The following is a 17,512-nucleotide window of genomic DNA, read 5'->3' as shown; positions in this document are numbered from 1 at the left end:
ACTTTTCTTTTAGGGTCTGCTGTCTGTCATGTGATGCTATATTAGGGTGAGGTTGGAATTTGGTATCTTATTGCTACAAAGAGTCTGCTTCATCAGTTTTAATGTCTCTGTTTTAAATGTTAATGCTAATCAGCTGTGCCTGAATTCCAACGGGAGGAGATTATAATGAGGCATATCTAACGCCTCCCACCTCCCTTTCCCATCATGGCTTGAACTGATTGTTTAGGTTTCTTTGAAACTCCCTTGGCCAAGGGGAGGATTCCCATTAGTTGGTTGAGGGGCTTAGAATTTTATTTTTGGTTTCAAATATTGAATCTTCTGCTCTAGGAACATGGCTTATCTTTCCATTTGTTTAGGTATTATTTAATTTCTCTAAGCAAAATTTTATAGTTTTCAGTGGATAGGTGTTGGACATATTTTGTAAGATTTATCTCCAAGTGACTTATGTTTTGGTGTTGTTTTAAAACATCAATTTACATTTGTTCAATGTTGGTACATAAAACAGGATTGATTTTTGTACATTGATCTTGTGTTCTGCAAACTTGCTAAAGTAACTTATTAAGTATGGCAACTTTTTGTTTGTAGATTTTTTTGTGGGGGATTTTCTAAGTAAATAATCATGTCTGTGAATAAAGACAGTTTTATAAATCAACATACAAAAACTAATTGTCTTTATATGTTCGTAATGAATAATCTGAAAATAAAATTAAGAAAACTGTTTCACAAAATCATTAAGAAGAATCACATTTTTAGGATTAAATTTAATAAAAGAAGTACAAGACTCATAATGAACAACACAAAATATTGCTGAGAGAACTTAAAGAAGATTTAGATAAGTAGAGAGCCTTCAATGTTCATGGATTGGAAAACAACATAATTAAGATGACAGTTTCCCCCTAATTTATCTTTAGATACAAAATAATCCCCAAAGCAATGACTTACTGCAGAGGAATAGTGATGGCAAAATGGCAAAGTGAGCAGTTCCAAGCTCTTATTCAACCCCAGAAACGTTGAAAACAAGCAGAAACTCTTAGAACCAGCACTAAGAGTTGTGGAAACTGTAAATTATTGCGTTTGCTCTGATTTGTCTGTGGGCTCACTGAAGGATTGACACAAGACTCTGAGCTCTGTTTTGCCTAACTCAGAACATAAGCTGGAAAAGTGATGAGCATTGCTTGAAGATACTGTCAGGGAGTCTGACGAACTATAGAGGCCTAGGGCAGATGCATACTGATTGAGGCATACAATAGACTGCCTAAAACCTAGGTGCAAAAGCTGTAGGAGATTCCTTGGGAACTTAGGATACTCAAAAGTACCTGTGTGTGGATGAATTTAGAAAGCCACATACATAATTAGGGTGAGATGCATGCTCAGAAAAGACCACAGAAAACCCTAAACTTTCACCTCAAGCTTAATCTTAGTCTCAATGGGAGACTTGATAATTGTTGATGAAGTGCTCCATCAGAGCCACTTTGCAATGACTGGGAAAGGTGTTTGCTTCTTTGGTTTTGTGTTTTCTCTTTTTCTGGTTTGCTTGTAAAATCTCCTGGTATTGAAGAAAATCTCTGTCAAAACATTAGCTGAACATGATGTTAGGAAACACAGACATGAAAAGGGATACAGTCCTTGGAAAAATAGTTTGGAAAAGTACCTAAATCAATGGACTGCTACAGCATTTAATAACAGTGACAACAACAGCAACCACTGCCACCAACAACAAAGTGTTTCAACAACAATAATAATAATAAAAAACAAACCCCAAGACACACAAAGAAAAAAATCCATTTAAATCCTTTAAATGGATTTGTTTCTTTCCATCCTTGAGGAAGCCCAGACATCATATTAATACCTCCTGAAAAAAGTCTTTAAAACATCTATCTTAAATATGCTTAGATAGCTAAAGGAAAAAAAAGGACAAATAAATATGGGAAATAAGAAAAACACCATATGAACAAAATGAGTCTATCAACAAAGAGATAGAAATTATAAAAAAGAAATCAGCAAGAAATTCTTGAGCTGAAAAGTATAAATGAAATGAAAAACTCACAAGTGGCATTCAACAGCAGATTTAGGAAGGCAGAAGAAAGAATCAGCAGGCTTGAAGATAGGACAATTGAAACTGTTTAATCTGAGAGGCAGAAAGGAAAAAGAATGAAGAAATGTGAATAGAGCCCAAGGGACCTGTGGAAAGCCATCAAATAGTACAACATACACATTATGGGTGTTCCAGACAGAGAAGAGAGAGAGAGAGAGAAAGGACCAGAAAACATTTTAAAGAAATAATAACTGAAAACGACACAAATGTACAAATCCAAGAAGCTCGATGAATTCCAAATAAGGTAAACTCAAAGAGACTTATAGCAAGACACATGTGAAGGCCAAAGAGAGAATCTTGAAAGCACCGAGAGAGAAGTGACTTGTCACATACAAGGGATCCTTAATTAGATTCACAGTTGATTTTTCATCAGAAACCATGGAGGCCAGAAGGCAGTGGGATGACATATATAAAATGTTAAAAGAAACATACTGTCAACTAAAAATTCTATATCTGGCAAAACTGCCCTTCAAAAATGAGGGAGATGTTAAGAAATTCCCATACCAACAAAAGCTGAGGGAGTTCTTTAACATTATACCTTTCCCACAAAAATTGCTAAAGGGAGTTTTTCAAGCTGAAATGAAAGCACACTAGACAGTATCTCAAATCCACATAAGGAAAAACAGAGCACCAGTAAAGAAATCTGTATAGGAAAACATAAAACACAGCATAAATGTATGTTTTTCTATGCAACTCCTTCATTCTACCATCTACTTTAAATGACAGTTGCATAAAGCAGTAATTATAAATCTGTGTTAAAGGATATACAATGTGTAAACATGTACTTTATAGTCAGCAATAGAACAAACAGGTGAGAGGAAATAGAGTTATATAGGAGCAAAGGTTCTGTATAGAGCTGAAATTAAGTTGGCACTAGTTCTAACTAGATTGTTTTAAGACGATAATTGTAATCCTCTCAGCAATCACAAGAAAATAACTAAAATAACATACAGTAAAAAAAGAAGAAAGGAATCAAAATGATACACTAGCAAATATCTATTTGACTTCAAAGAAGGCAGTAATGGAGAAGTGAGGAACAGAAAAAAACATGAGGCATATAGAAAAAAATACCAAAATAGCAGATAAATCTTACCTCATTGGTAATTATATTAAACATAGATGGATTAAATACTTCAACCAAAAGGCAGAAATTGGCAGACTGGGTAAAGTAAATGATCCAACTGTATGCTATCACCAAGAAACACACTTTAGAATCAAAACCCCAAATAGGCTGAAGGTAAAAGAATGGAAAAAGGTATATCATGAAAACAGTAATCAAAAGAGAGGTAGAGAGACTATACTAATATTGGACAAAATAGACTTTAAGACAAAAATTGTTACTAGAGACAAGAATTTCTGGTAATAAAAGTGTCAATTCATCAAGAAGATATACTTACTATTATTAAATGGCATTACTACCCAAATTAATCTGCATTTTCAGCACACTGATCCTGCAAGTCATAGAGAAATGCAAGCAATCCAGAATAGCCAAAACAACCTTGTAAAAGAATAGCACTTGGAAGACTCATGCTTTCTGCTTTCAGAAGTTACTACAAAGCCACAGTAATTTAAGACTGTGTGTTTCTGGCATAAGGATAGACATACAGATTAATGAAAGAGGATCAAGACTCCAGAAATAAACTCTTATATGTAAATTCAATTGATTTTCACCAAGGGTATTAAAACAAATAAATGCAGAAAGAATAGTCTTTCCAACAAATTGTGCTGGGATAACTGGCTATCCACATGAAAAAGAATGAAGTTGGACCCCTACTTCACATCATATACAAAAATTAACTCAAAAGGGATCATAGACCTAAATGAAAGTTCTAAAACTATAAAACTCCTAGAAGAAAACATGGTTATAAATCTTTGTGACTTTGAATTATGCAATATCTTAGATTTGATGCTAAAAGCACAAACAAAAAAGTACATAAATTGGACTTGATCAAAAAGAAAAACTTTTGTGAATAAAGGGGACACTGTCAAGAAGTGGAAAGACAAGCAACAGAACGGGAGAAAATAATGGCTGACAGTGTATCTGATAAGGGACTAGTATTCGGAATATATATAGAACTCTTACAACTCCATAATAAAAAGACTCCCCCCATGCCCACAAGCAAAATATTTAAATAGGCATTTCTCCAAAGAAGATATTCAAATGGCCTGTAAGCAACTGAAAAGATGCTCAACATCAGTGGTATTTAGGGAAATGCAAATTAAAAGCTCAGCGAGATGCCATTTGACACCCAATAGGATGGCTATCATAAAAAAGATGGCAATGACAAGTGTTAGGGCTGATGTGGAGAAATTGGAACTCTCATGCATTGCCAGTGGGAATATAAAATGGTGCTGCCATTTTGGAAAACAGTTCAGCAGTTCCTCAAACTGTTCAGCATGGATTGCCATTTGATATAGCATTTCTGTTACTAGGTATGTACACAACAAAATTGAAAAGACATGCCTGTGTAAAACTTGTGCATATGTGTTCAAAGCAGCATTATTCCTAATGGCCAAAGAAAGAAGCAACCTCATTGCCCATCAATTCATGAATGGATAAACAAAATTTGGCATATCCATACAACAGAACATAGTTCCCATAAAAATAGAAGAAGTACTGATATGTGCTACCACTTGGATAAACCTTAAGGACATGCTCAGTGAAAGAAGCCAGATATAAAAAACGATAAATTGTATGTTTTCATTTATATGAAATGTCAGATTAGATGTCTTAGTCCATTAAGGCTACTGTAACAAAATGCCATAAACTGAGTAGCTTATAAACAACAGAACATTATTTCTCATAGTTCTGGAGGCTGGGAAGTGCAAGGTCAAGGTGCTGGTGAGGGCCCGTTCCTCGTAAATGGTGCCTTCTCTCTGTGTACTCACCTGGTGGAAGGGGTGAGTGCACTCTCTGGGTCTCTTTTAATATGGACACTAATTCCATTCACAAGGACTCCATCCTATTTACCATTTTTTTTTCTTGTGTATGGACCATACATGTCTTTGCATGTGTATATTTTTGTCAGACTGGACATTTAAAAGAATATAATATGGAAGCTCTAGTAATCAGATTCTTCCCCCTTCCCAGGGCTTTTTGCTGTTCCTGTTTGTTTAGTGACTTTCCTGAACTCATGTTATTGAGTCTGTATTCTTTGTTGTGTGTGGGCAGTGAATTCTCTGTTCAGTTAGTGACCGGACAGAGATATTCTTAAATAAGGGCTGGGACCATTAAGTCTCCCTGCCTTTGTCAAGGGGCTGTGTGTACATGTTGGGGTCGACTTTCAGCTTCCAGCCAGACATTCTGCCACCTTCTTCACTTCTGGCTTCTGCAGAGCCTCACGGTCAACCAGAGGTGAATGAGTAGGACTTCACAGGTCCCTCTTGGGCACACGCACAGCCCTGTGCTTGAATGCCTAGGAATGTGTTGGAGCTTTACAAACTCTGCTTTTTCTTTTGTGTTTTTTGGTTGGCTTCTTGTTAGCCCCAGTAGCTGTTGCTGCCTCAGGAAGCTGTGATGTTAAACACTTGCTGCTCATTGTTTGTGGCAAATGCCCAGGAGAGAAGGCTATTCACCTCTGGAGCTCTGAGCCTGGTCCAATACAGATGGTACCTGTGAGAGGGGTAGTCAAGGTACTGCCAGACAGCTCCAATAGTGCCAGTTCTCTGTAAAGGAGATTTGGAAGTGCCTCAGTCCAATTCTGCTCTCTTCAATGGCTGCTAGGCCTCTGGTTTTCATCATCATGGCAGGGCTGATTTTCAAGCCCAGCACAGAACTGGGTAAAGGGATATGGCAATAGAGCAAGTTAAAATTTTCTCACTGAGCCTTGGCCATCCTCTAGAATACATGCTCTGTGGATTGTTTTATACTTTTATTAACTTCCAAAGTTCTGAAAATATTGATTTTGACAAGTTTTGTCAGTGTTTTTGCTGCTTCTATGGAGGAGAGAATGTCTACGTGTCCTTTCTGTGCCATTCCTGCTGTTACCTCGTCTTCCTTTGATTTGAAAGCAAATCTCATCTTACAAAAATAATACTTTTGAGATACTAAGTGGAAGTGCTTTTCTATCCCCACAAGGGTGCAAGAAGATTAGGTTTGGCTTAGAACAAACAAGTCATTGCTCATTTTGTATTTCAAGCTAGGATTAAAAAAAATAAAATTCATAGCAGCAAGGTGATCACTTCGCAAGGCTGGGCAGGAGGTGCTGGTCTGGTCAGCACATCCCAGCCTGCAGTGCCCCAGCTAGAGGGTGTGCAGGCCTTGCTGGAGCAGTGTCCATGAGGTGGTCTGAGACTGATTCCTGGCCTCCAGTTCCAGGCAGGCATGCTGGGGACCTACACTTCCCACCTGCCTCAGTGCAGGGCCAGCACCCTGAGGAGCCTGGCAGGGACCAGGTGAAACATGAGACTGCAGCAGAGGTGCTGGCACCAGGGGTGGGAGCTCCTGCAATGCCATGAGGGTTGGTGGAAGCAGCGGGTTGCATGAGGGGCATGTGGCGTGTGCTCGCCCACAGCCTTCCCCTTTCATGGTGCCATTGTGTGTGCTGCTCCTTGGGTGGGGAGAAATCCTGATTGGGAGTCTGAACTTTGGCTTGAATGAATGTGTACATAAAGAGAGACTCTTAAATAGAAAGAAACAGAGTAAGTACTAATTGACTTCACATGCTCCCATTCACCGAGGGGACTAGCGGCCGGTTATATTTAATAGAAACTGGAGTGAATGAATTACACACGAAGTGACCCAGTGCGTGTTCCAGCTCTGCCCAGGCATGCTTCCTTCCAAGAGGAGATTTGCTCTTCCCTTTTTGGGGTCAATAAAATGGGAAATCTGCAGAAGACTTTACTACTAGGGAGCAAAAGGCATTTGGAAGTCTTTAAAAATTGTTCTTTTCACATAATTTTAATGTAGTACATCTTTTAGTTAATCTCAAATTTAGATTTGTCTTATTATGATTATTATTATTATTACTATTTCTGAGACAGGGTCTTGCCCTGTCGCTCAGGTTGGAGTGCAGTGGTGCAGTCATAGCTCACTGCATCCTTGATCTGTGCTCAAGGGATCCTCCTGCCTTGGCCTCCCAAAGTGCTGGGATTACAGGCAAGGGCCACCACACTCAGCCTATCTTATCCTTCTGATGATTTTAATAAGGAAAAAATAAGATTTACCTTATTCCTTTGCTGATAAGTTTTGGGTTATTCAAATGAATAACTGATTTCCCTGGCCACTGCAGTAGCTCACGCCCCACCTCCCTGCAGCTCCAGGATGTTCCCCAAATGCAGACCAGCTTTGCCCTGCGTGGCTCCTGCAGGCCAGTCTTCACCTTCTCAGTCTTCTGCTGTCTTGTGGGCACAGGGAGGAACTGGAGCTTGAGTGGACAGTGCAGGCTTTCAAACATCTTCAGAAAGTGCAGTTTGTCGCCTTCTAAGCAGTGAGGTGCATTTGGTGTGATCTAATGTCCTATGCACTCTCCTTTTCCTAGGGGAAGGCAGGCTTCACTGAGCGCTCTCTGGACCCAGTGGGAATGTACCCCTTCATCCAGCACAAGAGCTGTCCTCATCTGCGGGGCCCTTGGGGACCTTCACTGCATCCCCTCAGGACTTCTGGGAGCAGGGAGAGGACCCAGGCCCTGGACCACAGGCTTGCACCCCAGCGCAGACTCTCCCCTGCACACCTGCCCCCTGGACTGGGCTCTGGGATGCTACGTTTATTACCTCTTCTAGTCCCACTTGCCTGCAAGGGAGGAGCTGTTCATAGCTATTTTGGGGGCTGAAATAGTGACAATTTTCTGTTAAGTGTTTTGGTCACCTGGATTACTATTTATACAAAAGAGCAACATACATAAAGTCACTAACACTGGTCTCTAAGAAATAGAGAAGTCGACAACATCTTCCCAGCAGGGCACCACCCCATCTCTCTGAGATGTGTCTGGGTTTGCCACCTCAGGGGGATGAGGAGGTGACAGGGAGTCCAGAAAACGAGCAGTGGAGGGGCACAGGGTGGCAGGAGCTGGGCACGGTGGTGGGTGGTGGGGCCTGAGCCAGGTGGCCAGCGTGCCCTGGGCCAGTACCTCCTGCGTGATTCCTGAAGCTGCAGAGGGAGCCTTCCCTGCTAGAGGCAGATGAAAGAGGGAGTGCTCAGAAAAAAGCGGACAAAGGCCCCACCACAGAGGAAGGCCAATTCCCAGAGGACATTGCAGACGGAAGAGGCGGTAGAGGCAAGGGTGGCAGCAGCCAGGCCCAGCTCCTGGCCTTCGTCCTTCCCTGTGGGCAGTGGACCAGCACCCAGAGCCACCCCTTATCAACCCTCCTGCTGCAGTTTTGCCTTCAGCATCCAAGTGGCTATGCATGTGGACAGCATTTCCCCAATGTCTCTCATTTCATTATTGGGGGGCACCCTCAAGCTTTGAGGGTCAGTTCCCAGGCCCTTATAAGGCTATGAGAGAATGTCTACCAGCCCTTCAGGATACCAGGGCAGTTAGTGGGCCAGGGTGACCTGCTGCAGGTACCCAGCTCTGGGTGGGTCCTCGCATGTCACTCCCCGCTGTGCCAGGACCAGGCAGGCTGCCTCCCAGTGTGTGAGGCTATTTACGATCCAGTAGTCACAGGGTCCAGCCTGGTGGCTTAGTTTGGTTGATCTGGGAAGGGATCAGTCTTGTTGGACAGTTTACTTTCCCCTCCTGCTTTAGTCCTGAGTTTTCTGAGTACAAATCCCACCCCTGTCTTGGTGATGACATTGTTCCCACCTGTTCCCCTGCAGCAGCGGCTGCTTACCTGTCTTACTCTCAGAGGGCTTGTGCCCAGGAGGCTTTGCTGTCTGAGAGCAGGGAGTGTGTCTTGTTCATGCCTGCCCCTGGCCAAGCGAGTGCTCGATAAATATTTGAATGCAAGAGTAGCTTATATGTATTTTTGGGCCAATGTTTTTGGAGTATGTGTAGTAGGGCCATTTCTTGGTGGGGAGCAGGCATTCTGGGAGTGTAAGAGCCTTGTCTGTGGGGCCCTGTCTGTTACAGAGCTGATGCAGCAGTGACAGTGGCTGGGCAGGCCAAGGGATTCACTGGTCTCCAGGACATCTCAGGGGCACAGATACCCTGACAAGGGCATGGAGGCTTCTCACAGTGCAGGCCCCGTAGAGAGCTGCTATTATGTTGAGGGCCATGGCAACATCACAGGGCAATGTCTTGGAGTTTCATAGAGTTGATTTCCATGAGCATTGGATTCTAGCTCCTGTAGGTTGCCAGGTGTTCTTGTGGATCAAAAATAATGAGACCATCACCTACAAGCACTGGAGAATTGGATAGTTTCAAAAAGGTGATTTCTTCAATGTATTCATAAAATGTAAAGTCTAAATGCATTTCCTATTTGAAGCTCTTAGGAATCAGACTTTTTGTGCCAGAATCCTTTCTGAAACATGTGTTCTATTTTATGCTATCAATCATTGCAACTTTGCAATGGAAGAAGCGTGTTCAGAAAAGCCATACAAACATAAAGCATGCTTTCCTATGGGCCCTTCCTTTCTAGAAATGCAGCCACTGCCTCTGCTGAACTAGGAGGGGGGCCTGAGAGGGTGCACCAATGGCCCAAGGTCACGCATGCACCAGAGGCAGGGGGCAGGCAGCTGGGGCAGGGGCCACCCCACTGGCCTATGTCCCTGTCCTCATTGCCTGGCTCCGAGAGAGACACTCAGCATCGTGGTACTCACTAAGGGTCTAGCACCTGAATATTCATATAGTGTGGAGCCCTGTTGAGCTCACCCTGGCAGGGACTTGCAGGGGCAGGGATAGGAGCGCGTGATGAGCCCCACTGGGGTGTCACAGGGACAGCCCTGGAGGGTGTGGAGCTCAGCAGTGATGCAGGTGTCACCTGGGAGCCACACTGCCATCCTCCACACACACATATCCACTGCTGATGCTTTCCTAACGACTCAGTTTTCAAAGAGCAGTGGAAAGAAGTAAAGCAGCGTGCCCCCATGTCACCCCAAAGGACAGGAATGCAGTGTGCTGTGCGGATGTCCCTGAGCAGGGAGGGCAACCGTTTTCCCAGTGCAGGGTCCTACATCTTGACAGGTGTTGAGTTTGGCTTCCGGCCAGTGAGTCCCAGACAGCCCGTCTTGTTCCTCCTGTGGACAAATTTTCTTGGGGAAAACTTAAAGTTGCACAAGCAATAGGAACATCTCCCATCCAGCCAGTGGTAGAATTTTGTCATGAATGCCAGTGCTCAAGAAGAGAGGCTCCTGTCAGTGGGAATTCTTGAGAAATCATGGCCAAGTGGACTGTTTCATGTCAGACTTCTCTGTGTATGAAAACGCTGTTTCTACATGGGAAGCACACAGGCAGGTCCCATGGTGCGCTGTGGAGCGAGGCTCTCCCTCTGGTTACCCAGACTGAACTGGCCAGCCCCCAGTCAGCATTGTAGGCACTTGTACAGCAAGGTGGCCAGAGCCCAGGGCCACAAGGCTCCAGGGGCCCCTGGAGTGCAGGGGACCAGGGGACAGTGTCCTAGGAACAGACACTGCTCTGGGTCTCTGCCCTCTTGTGTCTCTCCTTTCTCTCTGGCCTTTTCTGCTCCCCCAGTCAGATCCCGGTTGAGTTCTGGAATCCCAGGGCTCCTGGCAGGTCCTTGAGGACCACTTGCTGTCTCCTCCGGAGATGAGCAATCCATGCTCTGCATCTGAAGCAGGGGTCAGCTGGGGTTCCCAGCTTCTTCTGTCCTGCTGCACCATGAGGATGGCCAGGCACCTAGAGGTGGGGGACATAGGCTGGGGAGATGTCCCTGAGGGGAGGTGGCCCTCGAGGAGGCTGCGGGTGAGGGAGCCGGCCTTCCCTGCTCAGGTGGGCTTGGCTCCCCGCTGGCCATACCCACTCACTTGAGGAGGCTGGAGCACCAGACCACTGTGATGTGGCCTGGGAGGGGCCAGGCCCCACAGCATTCCACACATAGCTTTCCTAAACCTTGGAAAATGTAAGGAAGACACCCATTGAGGATACCACCCCAAACAAACCATCTAGGAGCACACTTCCATGGATGTTCAGGACCTACGTGAAAGGCCAACTCTGCCCAAAGCCCTCGAACTTCTGCAATGAGCGGTTCTCAGGGGAAACAGCATTGAAATGAAAGCAAACCTGGCAGAAGTTTCAGTGCAATTGCTTTACAACCTGACGAGGCTTCTTTTGCAGATAAAAGTTTTGGGGAAAAATGCAAGTGTGAGATCAGATATGTGAAAAAACAAATATGTGAAGAGAAACACGAAAGACGAGAAGGAATGAGGGAACTTTGTCCTGTAACTGGCCACATTTTATATAATGCCACACCAACACAGGAATAACAGGAAAGTCCCAGATATAGGTGTATGACAAACTCAGCAAACCCAACCTCTTAGACAACTGCAAAAGTGTGGCTCACCCATGTTACGAAAGTGGACACGCATTTGGAGGGGAACTGATAGGGTTTGGCTCTGTGTCCCCACCCAAATCTCACCTTGAATTGTAATAATCCCCACATGTCAAGGGTGGGAACAGGTGGAGATAATTGAATCACGGGCGTGTTTCCCCCATGCTATTCTGGTGATAGTAAATGAGTTCTCACAAGATCTGATGGTTTTATGAGGGGCTTCCCCCTTTGCTCTGCTCTCATTCTTCTCTCTCCTGCCACCATGTGAAGAAGGACATGTTTGCTTCTCCTTCTGCCATGATTGTAAATTTTTTGAGGCCTTCCCAGCCATGTGGAACTGTGAGTCAATTAAACCTCTTTTCTTTATAAATTACCCAGTGTCTCAGGCAGTTTTTTATAGCAGCATGAGAACGGGCTAATACAGTAACAAAAAGTTGCATTCAGTTTTTTGCCAAGATAAATCTTGGACTTAAGTGTAAGTAACAATAATGTAAGAGTACTAGAAAAAGCACATGTGAAGAAATCCTTATGTAATTTTGGGAGAGGGGTATCTCTATGGCAGCAACATAGAACTGTCTTCATGAAATGTGATGTATTGAGGTCTCAACATTTGGGCCCTGTGTCAGGGCAGAGCCGGCCAGGCTCTGGAGCCAGTCAAGATGGGTGTGGGAGGTGTTGCCAGGATCAGAAAACACGTTGAGGTGGGGCTCCTCTTGGCCACAAACATGCCGCTGTGCCTGCAGGAGCCATTTGGCCATCTCCAGAGGACCAGCACACACATGTACATAGCTATGCACACACATAAACACACACTTTATACATGCATGCATACATACCCACACAGTTATACATGTGTACATGCATGCACACATGGCTATATGCATCCACACACATTTATACATGTATATATGCATACACACATACACACACATACATACACACATACATGTGTGCACACATACCCGTACACACATATACCTATAATTATATGTACAGTATTTGTATACATACACATATTTACATACACATGCACCTATATACATGCACATATTTACACATACATATATATGCACTTACACATGCCCACATATATACATGCACATATTTATACACATACATATATACACATTTACACACACACACCCACACTCATATAGCGATTTCTATCTTCAGTTACTCTGGACCCTCATGAGTTTAGAAGGGGGTGAGCCAGGGTGAGGGATCCCGAGACAGCTGTCCACTTGCCTGTGGGGGCAGTGGTTGGGAGCAGATGACCTGAGCTCAGTGGGCTACCACTTTTGCCAGGTATTGGTCTTGTCATTCTAAGATGGACATAACAACCTGCCCGTGGTTGCGCTGAGCATCGTGAGACAAAGTGTCCAGAATAGGCTCAGCCAGTTGCAAGAGCAGAGAGTGTGTTCTTGTGCTGGGAGGCCCTCTGAGGTGGGGCCTCTGAGGTGAGGTCATAGGTAGGCTAATACTGCTATGGTGTGCTGCCTTCATTCATAATAGAAGGAGATGGGAGTGGGATGTTTACTGTTACTTTAATGGTAGTTAATTGGACCTATTGCTAAATCTTGTTATTTAATACTTTCATAAATAACATTTCTTGCCATATCTTAAAGTTCTTTAAATATTTGACAACTGTATCTCAGTATAATGGGATTCCTTTGTATTTATTTTTTGGCTTTAAAAATGTTATTCAGAGAAGGAGTCCTTAGGCTTCACCGGGCCTCACTATGGCATAAAAAGGTTGGGACCACCTGATGTAGAATGTGTTCAGCTGGACTTAGATACAGGGGCTTATGGGAAGACAGAGGAGCCAGAAGACAAGGTTGGGAGGGTCAGGAAGCACCTGTGTGCTGGAGAAAGGATGCTTGCACAGTCTCGGACACGGTGATTATTTGCCTGCCTGATGGTGGAGGTAACGGAGGACAAGGTACACTCCATTCTGGAAATGTGTAGCTGAGTACAGAGCATATGGGGGATGTGGAGGGCCATGAGATGAGTTCACATACCTGTGTGACAGAGTTGGCGTAAGAATTGCATTTTGTCTTTAATAGATTTCATCGTTTCTTGGATGTCAACAGCCACAAAATAGAAAAAACAATCAAAGGGTAAGTCAGTGTGTATATATACACATCCAGAAATATATGTATTTTCTTATAGATCTTTTTAAGATAGCTTTATAATCTTTTTTTTATATTTTAGAATTTATGAAAAATTTGTCATTCATTCTGATCTTAGCAAAGCTGCTAGTTGGAAGAGATTAACGGAGGAATTTCTAAATGCACCACTTCCCAGTATAAAGGAAATAAAGGTATGCCTTCAATTATGAGATCTCCATTGTGTATTTTACTGTTTCCTATCTGATTATCGTCAATTTGTTTCAGTTACTGTTTAAACATTCTATTTTAGTATTATCTACTGGCTAACAGGATCTCTTGGAAATTTACTTAAATATTGCCATCAAACCAGTTATGCCTCAGTTTGTGATGAAAGAAAGAGCTTGTTTTTAATCATTTTTTCACCTCAGTCCTACTAAGGAAAGAGAGATCAGAGATTGATACAAATAGTAGCATTGTTTGGGTATCTCAAAACTTTCAAATGGTTTCTCAGCACTTGGCAGTGACTGTCTGTAGATGCTTACTAGATGCCTGGTATACTTTCATATTGTTTGGGGGATTCCCCAAGACCACCTTTTGGCATAATGATTTGCTCAAAGGATTCACAGAACTTAAAAAAAAAAAAAGCTGTTATCCTCACTGTTAATAGTTTATTACAGTGAAAGGATACAGATTAAAATCACCAAAGGGAAAAGGTGCTTAGAGCAAAGTCTAGGAGAAGCTAGGCACGCATGTCCAAATGTTCCTTCCCAGTGGAGTCACCTGGGGATGCAGTTAATTCTCTCAGTAACAGTATATGACAACATGTGTAAAGTATTACCCTCCACTCCCCCCAGGGCCACTCGGCTGAGCCTTGGTGACCAGCATTTTTACTGGGGGTGGGTCACATAAGCAAGCAGAGCCCACATGGCTGACCTTAGCTGCTGAGTCTGTAGCCCCCTAGAGGTCAAACCAAGGATGGCAAGCGTATGGAAACAGCTGTGGGTTCCCTGAACACAGTGGGACCACATTCCCTAGCTTTGCTGTGACACATCTTGTGCCTACATAGTTCTTTCCCTTTCTCCTGCCTGAGGAAACTCACGTTTTAATATTAAACTCAGGCACTGTCTCCACACATGCTATGTATTTCAATTCTTTATAGTTCCTTTCTTGTCTCCCCCTTTAAAATGCACATTTTACAGGCATAGGGCTCTGTGTCTGATTTGTTCCCGGACACCTAGAGCACAGTGGACAGTGCATGTTTGTTGAGGGAATCAGTAAGGCTGTGCAGTCTCGTCTGCTTCACTATCCCCTCTCTGTCCACAGCCCCCACCCACTTACACAAGGTGGGATTGGTTATCCTTTTCTCTTGCTATGTGGCATCTTGGATGTGTTTGTTATGGCAGAGGTCCCCAACCCCCACATGGTGGACGAGTACCAATATGTGCCTGCTAGGAACCGGGCTGCATGGCAGGAGGTGCAGTGGGGTGAGTGAGGATGACTGCCTGAGCTCCACCTCCTGTCAGATCAGCGGTGGCATTAGATTCTCATAGGAGAGCAAACCCCATTGTGAACTGCACATTTGAGGGATCTAGGTTGCATGCTCCTTATGACAATCTAATGCCTAATGATCTGAGGTGGAACAGTTTCATCCTGAAACCAACCCCCACCCAACAGTCCATGGAAAAATTGTCTTCCACAAAACCAGTCCCTGGTGCCAAAATGGTTGGGGATTGCTGTGTGGTATAGCAATAACTTCACACTTTTTTTTCTTTTCTTTTTTTTTTTTAAGACTGAGTGTCACTTTGTCGCCCAGGCTTGGAGTGCAGTGGTGCAGTCTCGACTCATTGCAACCCCCACTTCCCAGATTCAAGTGATTCTCCTGCCTCAGCCTCCCGAGTAGCTGGGATTACAGGTGCCCACCACCATGCCCAGCTAATTTTTTGTATTTTTAGTAGAGACAGGGTTTCACCATGTTGGCCAGGCTGGTCCCGAACTCTTGACCTCAAGCAATCCACCTGCCTTGGCCTCCCAAAGTGCTGGGATTACAGGCATGAGCCACCATGCTGAGCTTCTTTATTATCCTTTTAATGTCTGTGGGATCAGTAGTGATGACCCCTCTTTATTTTCTGATTTTAGTAATGTATGTATACTCTCTTTTTTTTTTGTGGTTAGTATGTCTAGAGATTTATTAATGTTATTAATCTCTTCAGCGAATCAGTTTTTGGTTTTGCCGTTTTTATTATTGTTTCCTGTTTGCAATGTCTTTTTGTTTGTTTGTTTTTTTGTTTTTTGAGACGGAATCTTGCTCTGTTGCCCAGGCTGGAATGCAATGGTGCAATCTCAGCTCACTGCAGCCTCAGCCTCCCAAGTAACTGGGATTACAAGCGTACACCACCACGCCCAGCTAATTTTTGTATTTTTAGTAGAGACGAGGTTTCGCCATGTTGGCCAGGGTAGTCTCGAACTCCTGACCTCAAGTGATCTGCCCACCTTGGTTCCAAAAGTGCTGGGATTACAGGCGTGAGCCACCCCGGCCTGCTCTGTTGATATATTTTCAAGCTCATGCCAGTCTACTGGGTGAGCCCATCAAAAGCATTCTTCATTTCTGACACTTTATTTTTCATTTGGAACACTTCGATTCTTTCTTAGAGTTTCCATCTCACCACTTATATTTCTGATCTGTTCTTCCTTGTTATCCACATTTTTCATTAGCACTCTTAGCATATTAATCATAGTTGTTTTCAATTCCCAGTCTGATAATTCCAACATCCCTGCCATATTTGAGTCTGGTTTGGATGCTTGCTCTGTCTCTTCTGACATACTGTCAGGTGGCCAGTGTTGTCTACCTGGACACCTGAGCCGAGGACTCTGGGGCTTTTATTGGGGGCTTATCTCTCAGGCATAGGACCTGTGTGACTGACCACAATTACTGAAGTTCCAGAGCCTTCAAAGGAAAGCAGGTGTTCACCTTCAGTCACACTGTTTGCGCAAACTATCTAAACAGACTAGTACAACATGGTTCAAGATCTGAGCATACAGAACACATTTGCCAGTTCAGATATTTCAAGAGCTCAGTTACCACAAGCTGGCCAAGGCTTATTCATGAAAATAAGCCCTTTTGGGGGATGCTGAAGGCTTTGGCAATTCAGGCTTGCTGAGTTAATGCGTTCCCACACAGCTAATATCCCAATTTAAAAATCAATCATATAAATAAGAAAAGACTGGCAATCAAATAGAAACTTGAACAGAGGAGAGTAATACCCAATAAAGGAAAATCAGTAATTTTAAGCTTATGGAAAAGTGCCTACCATTTCATAAGATAAGATAAATGCAAATTAAAGCAACACTGAGATAATGTTTTTCACCGATCTGATTAATAAAAGGTGTGGGAAACAGGTAATTCTATGCGTATGTATATTTGTATTACCTGTATGGAATATATTTTGACATTATTTCTCAAAATTCCAAATGCAAACACTCTTTGACTTAGCGTTTCACTTTTTAGGAATTTATTATACAGATAAACTCTTATAATTATGAAACAGCAGCCAAGGTACTTCAACCACTGGGTCTTGGCTTCCTCATCTGGAAAATGAAAATAAAACTGCAACTTTATAAAGCTTTTCTGAAATAAAATGCAGCAATGTACATAAAAGGCAAATAAGCTCACCCTATGTTTTACCTAATTTTCTTTTTATCCTGCTCTGTGTATTTCTTAAGCCAACCATCTTACTTCCTTTTTAGAATGCATCAGGATAGACACAAATAAATGGAAACACCGTTACAAAGCCCCTGCTCACACTTCAGAATTCAGATTGCATTACCTCCTCCAGGAAGTCTTCCTTAATCACTCTCTGCTCGAGTCTCATTTAGATGATCTCCTGTGTGCTTGCATATCGTCTGTGCATACCTTTGTGTTGAG

General features: G+C 43.1%; 1 protein-coding gene across 2 annotated transcripts in view; it reads left to right on the top strand.

Moving 5' to 3' along the window:
- LOC129527054 (gamma-tubulin complex component 5-like) overlaps positions 1-15,596 on the top strand; it is a 77,857-nt gene extending 62,261 nt beyond the window's left edge. The window contains exons 3-5 of one of the 2 annotated variants that reach the window (XR_008671900.2): positions 13,546-13,599; positions 13,694-13,802; positions 15,380-15,596. Coding sequence is in view for 1 of the 2 variants with exons in the window: in XM_063698908.1 (XP_063554978.1) it covers positions 13,546-13,599; positions 13,694-13,802; positions 15,380-15,490 (274 nt within the window). In the remaining variant the exon portion in view is untranslated. The remainder of the gene's footprint in view (positions 1-13,545; positions 13,600-13,693; positions 13,803-15,379) is intronic. The other variant, XM_063698908.1, reaches the window with a different exon arrangement.
- Positions 15,597-17,512: the final 1,916 nt, after the last annotated feature.

The sequence above is a fragment of the Gorilla gorilla genome, chromosome 16 (assembly GCF_029281585.2).
Source record: "Gorilla gorilla gorilla isolate KB3781 chromosome 16, NHGRI_mGorGor1-v2.1_pri, whole genome shotgun sequence".
Taxonomy (NCBI): domain Eukaryota; kingdom Metazoa; phylum Chordata; class Mammalia; order Primates; family Hominidae; genus Gorilla; species Gorilla gorilla.
The sequence above is the reverse complement of the archived record's forward strand: the minus strand, read 5'-3'. Positions and strand labels throughout refer to the sequence as shown.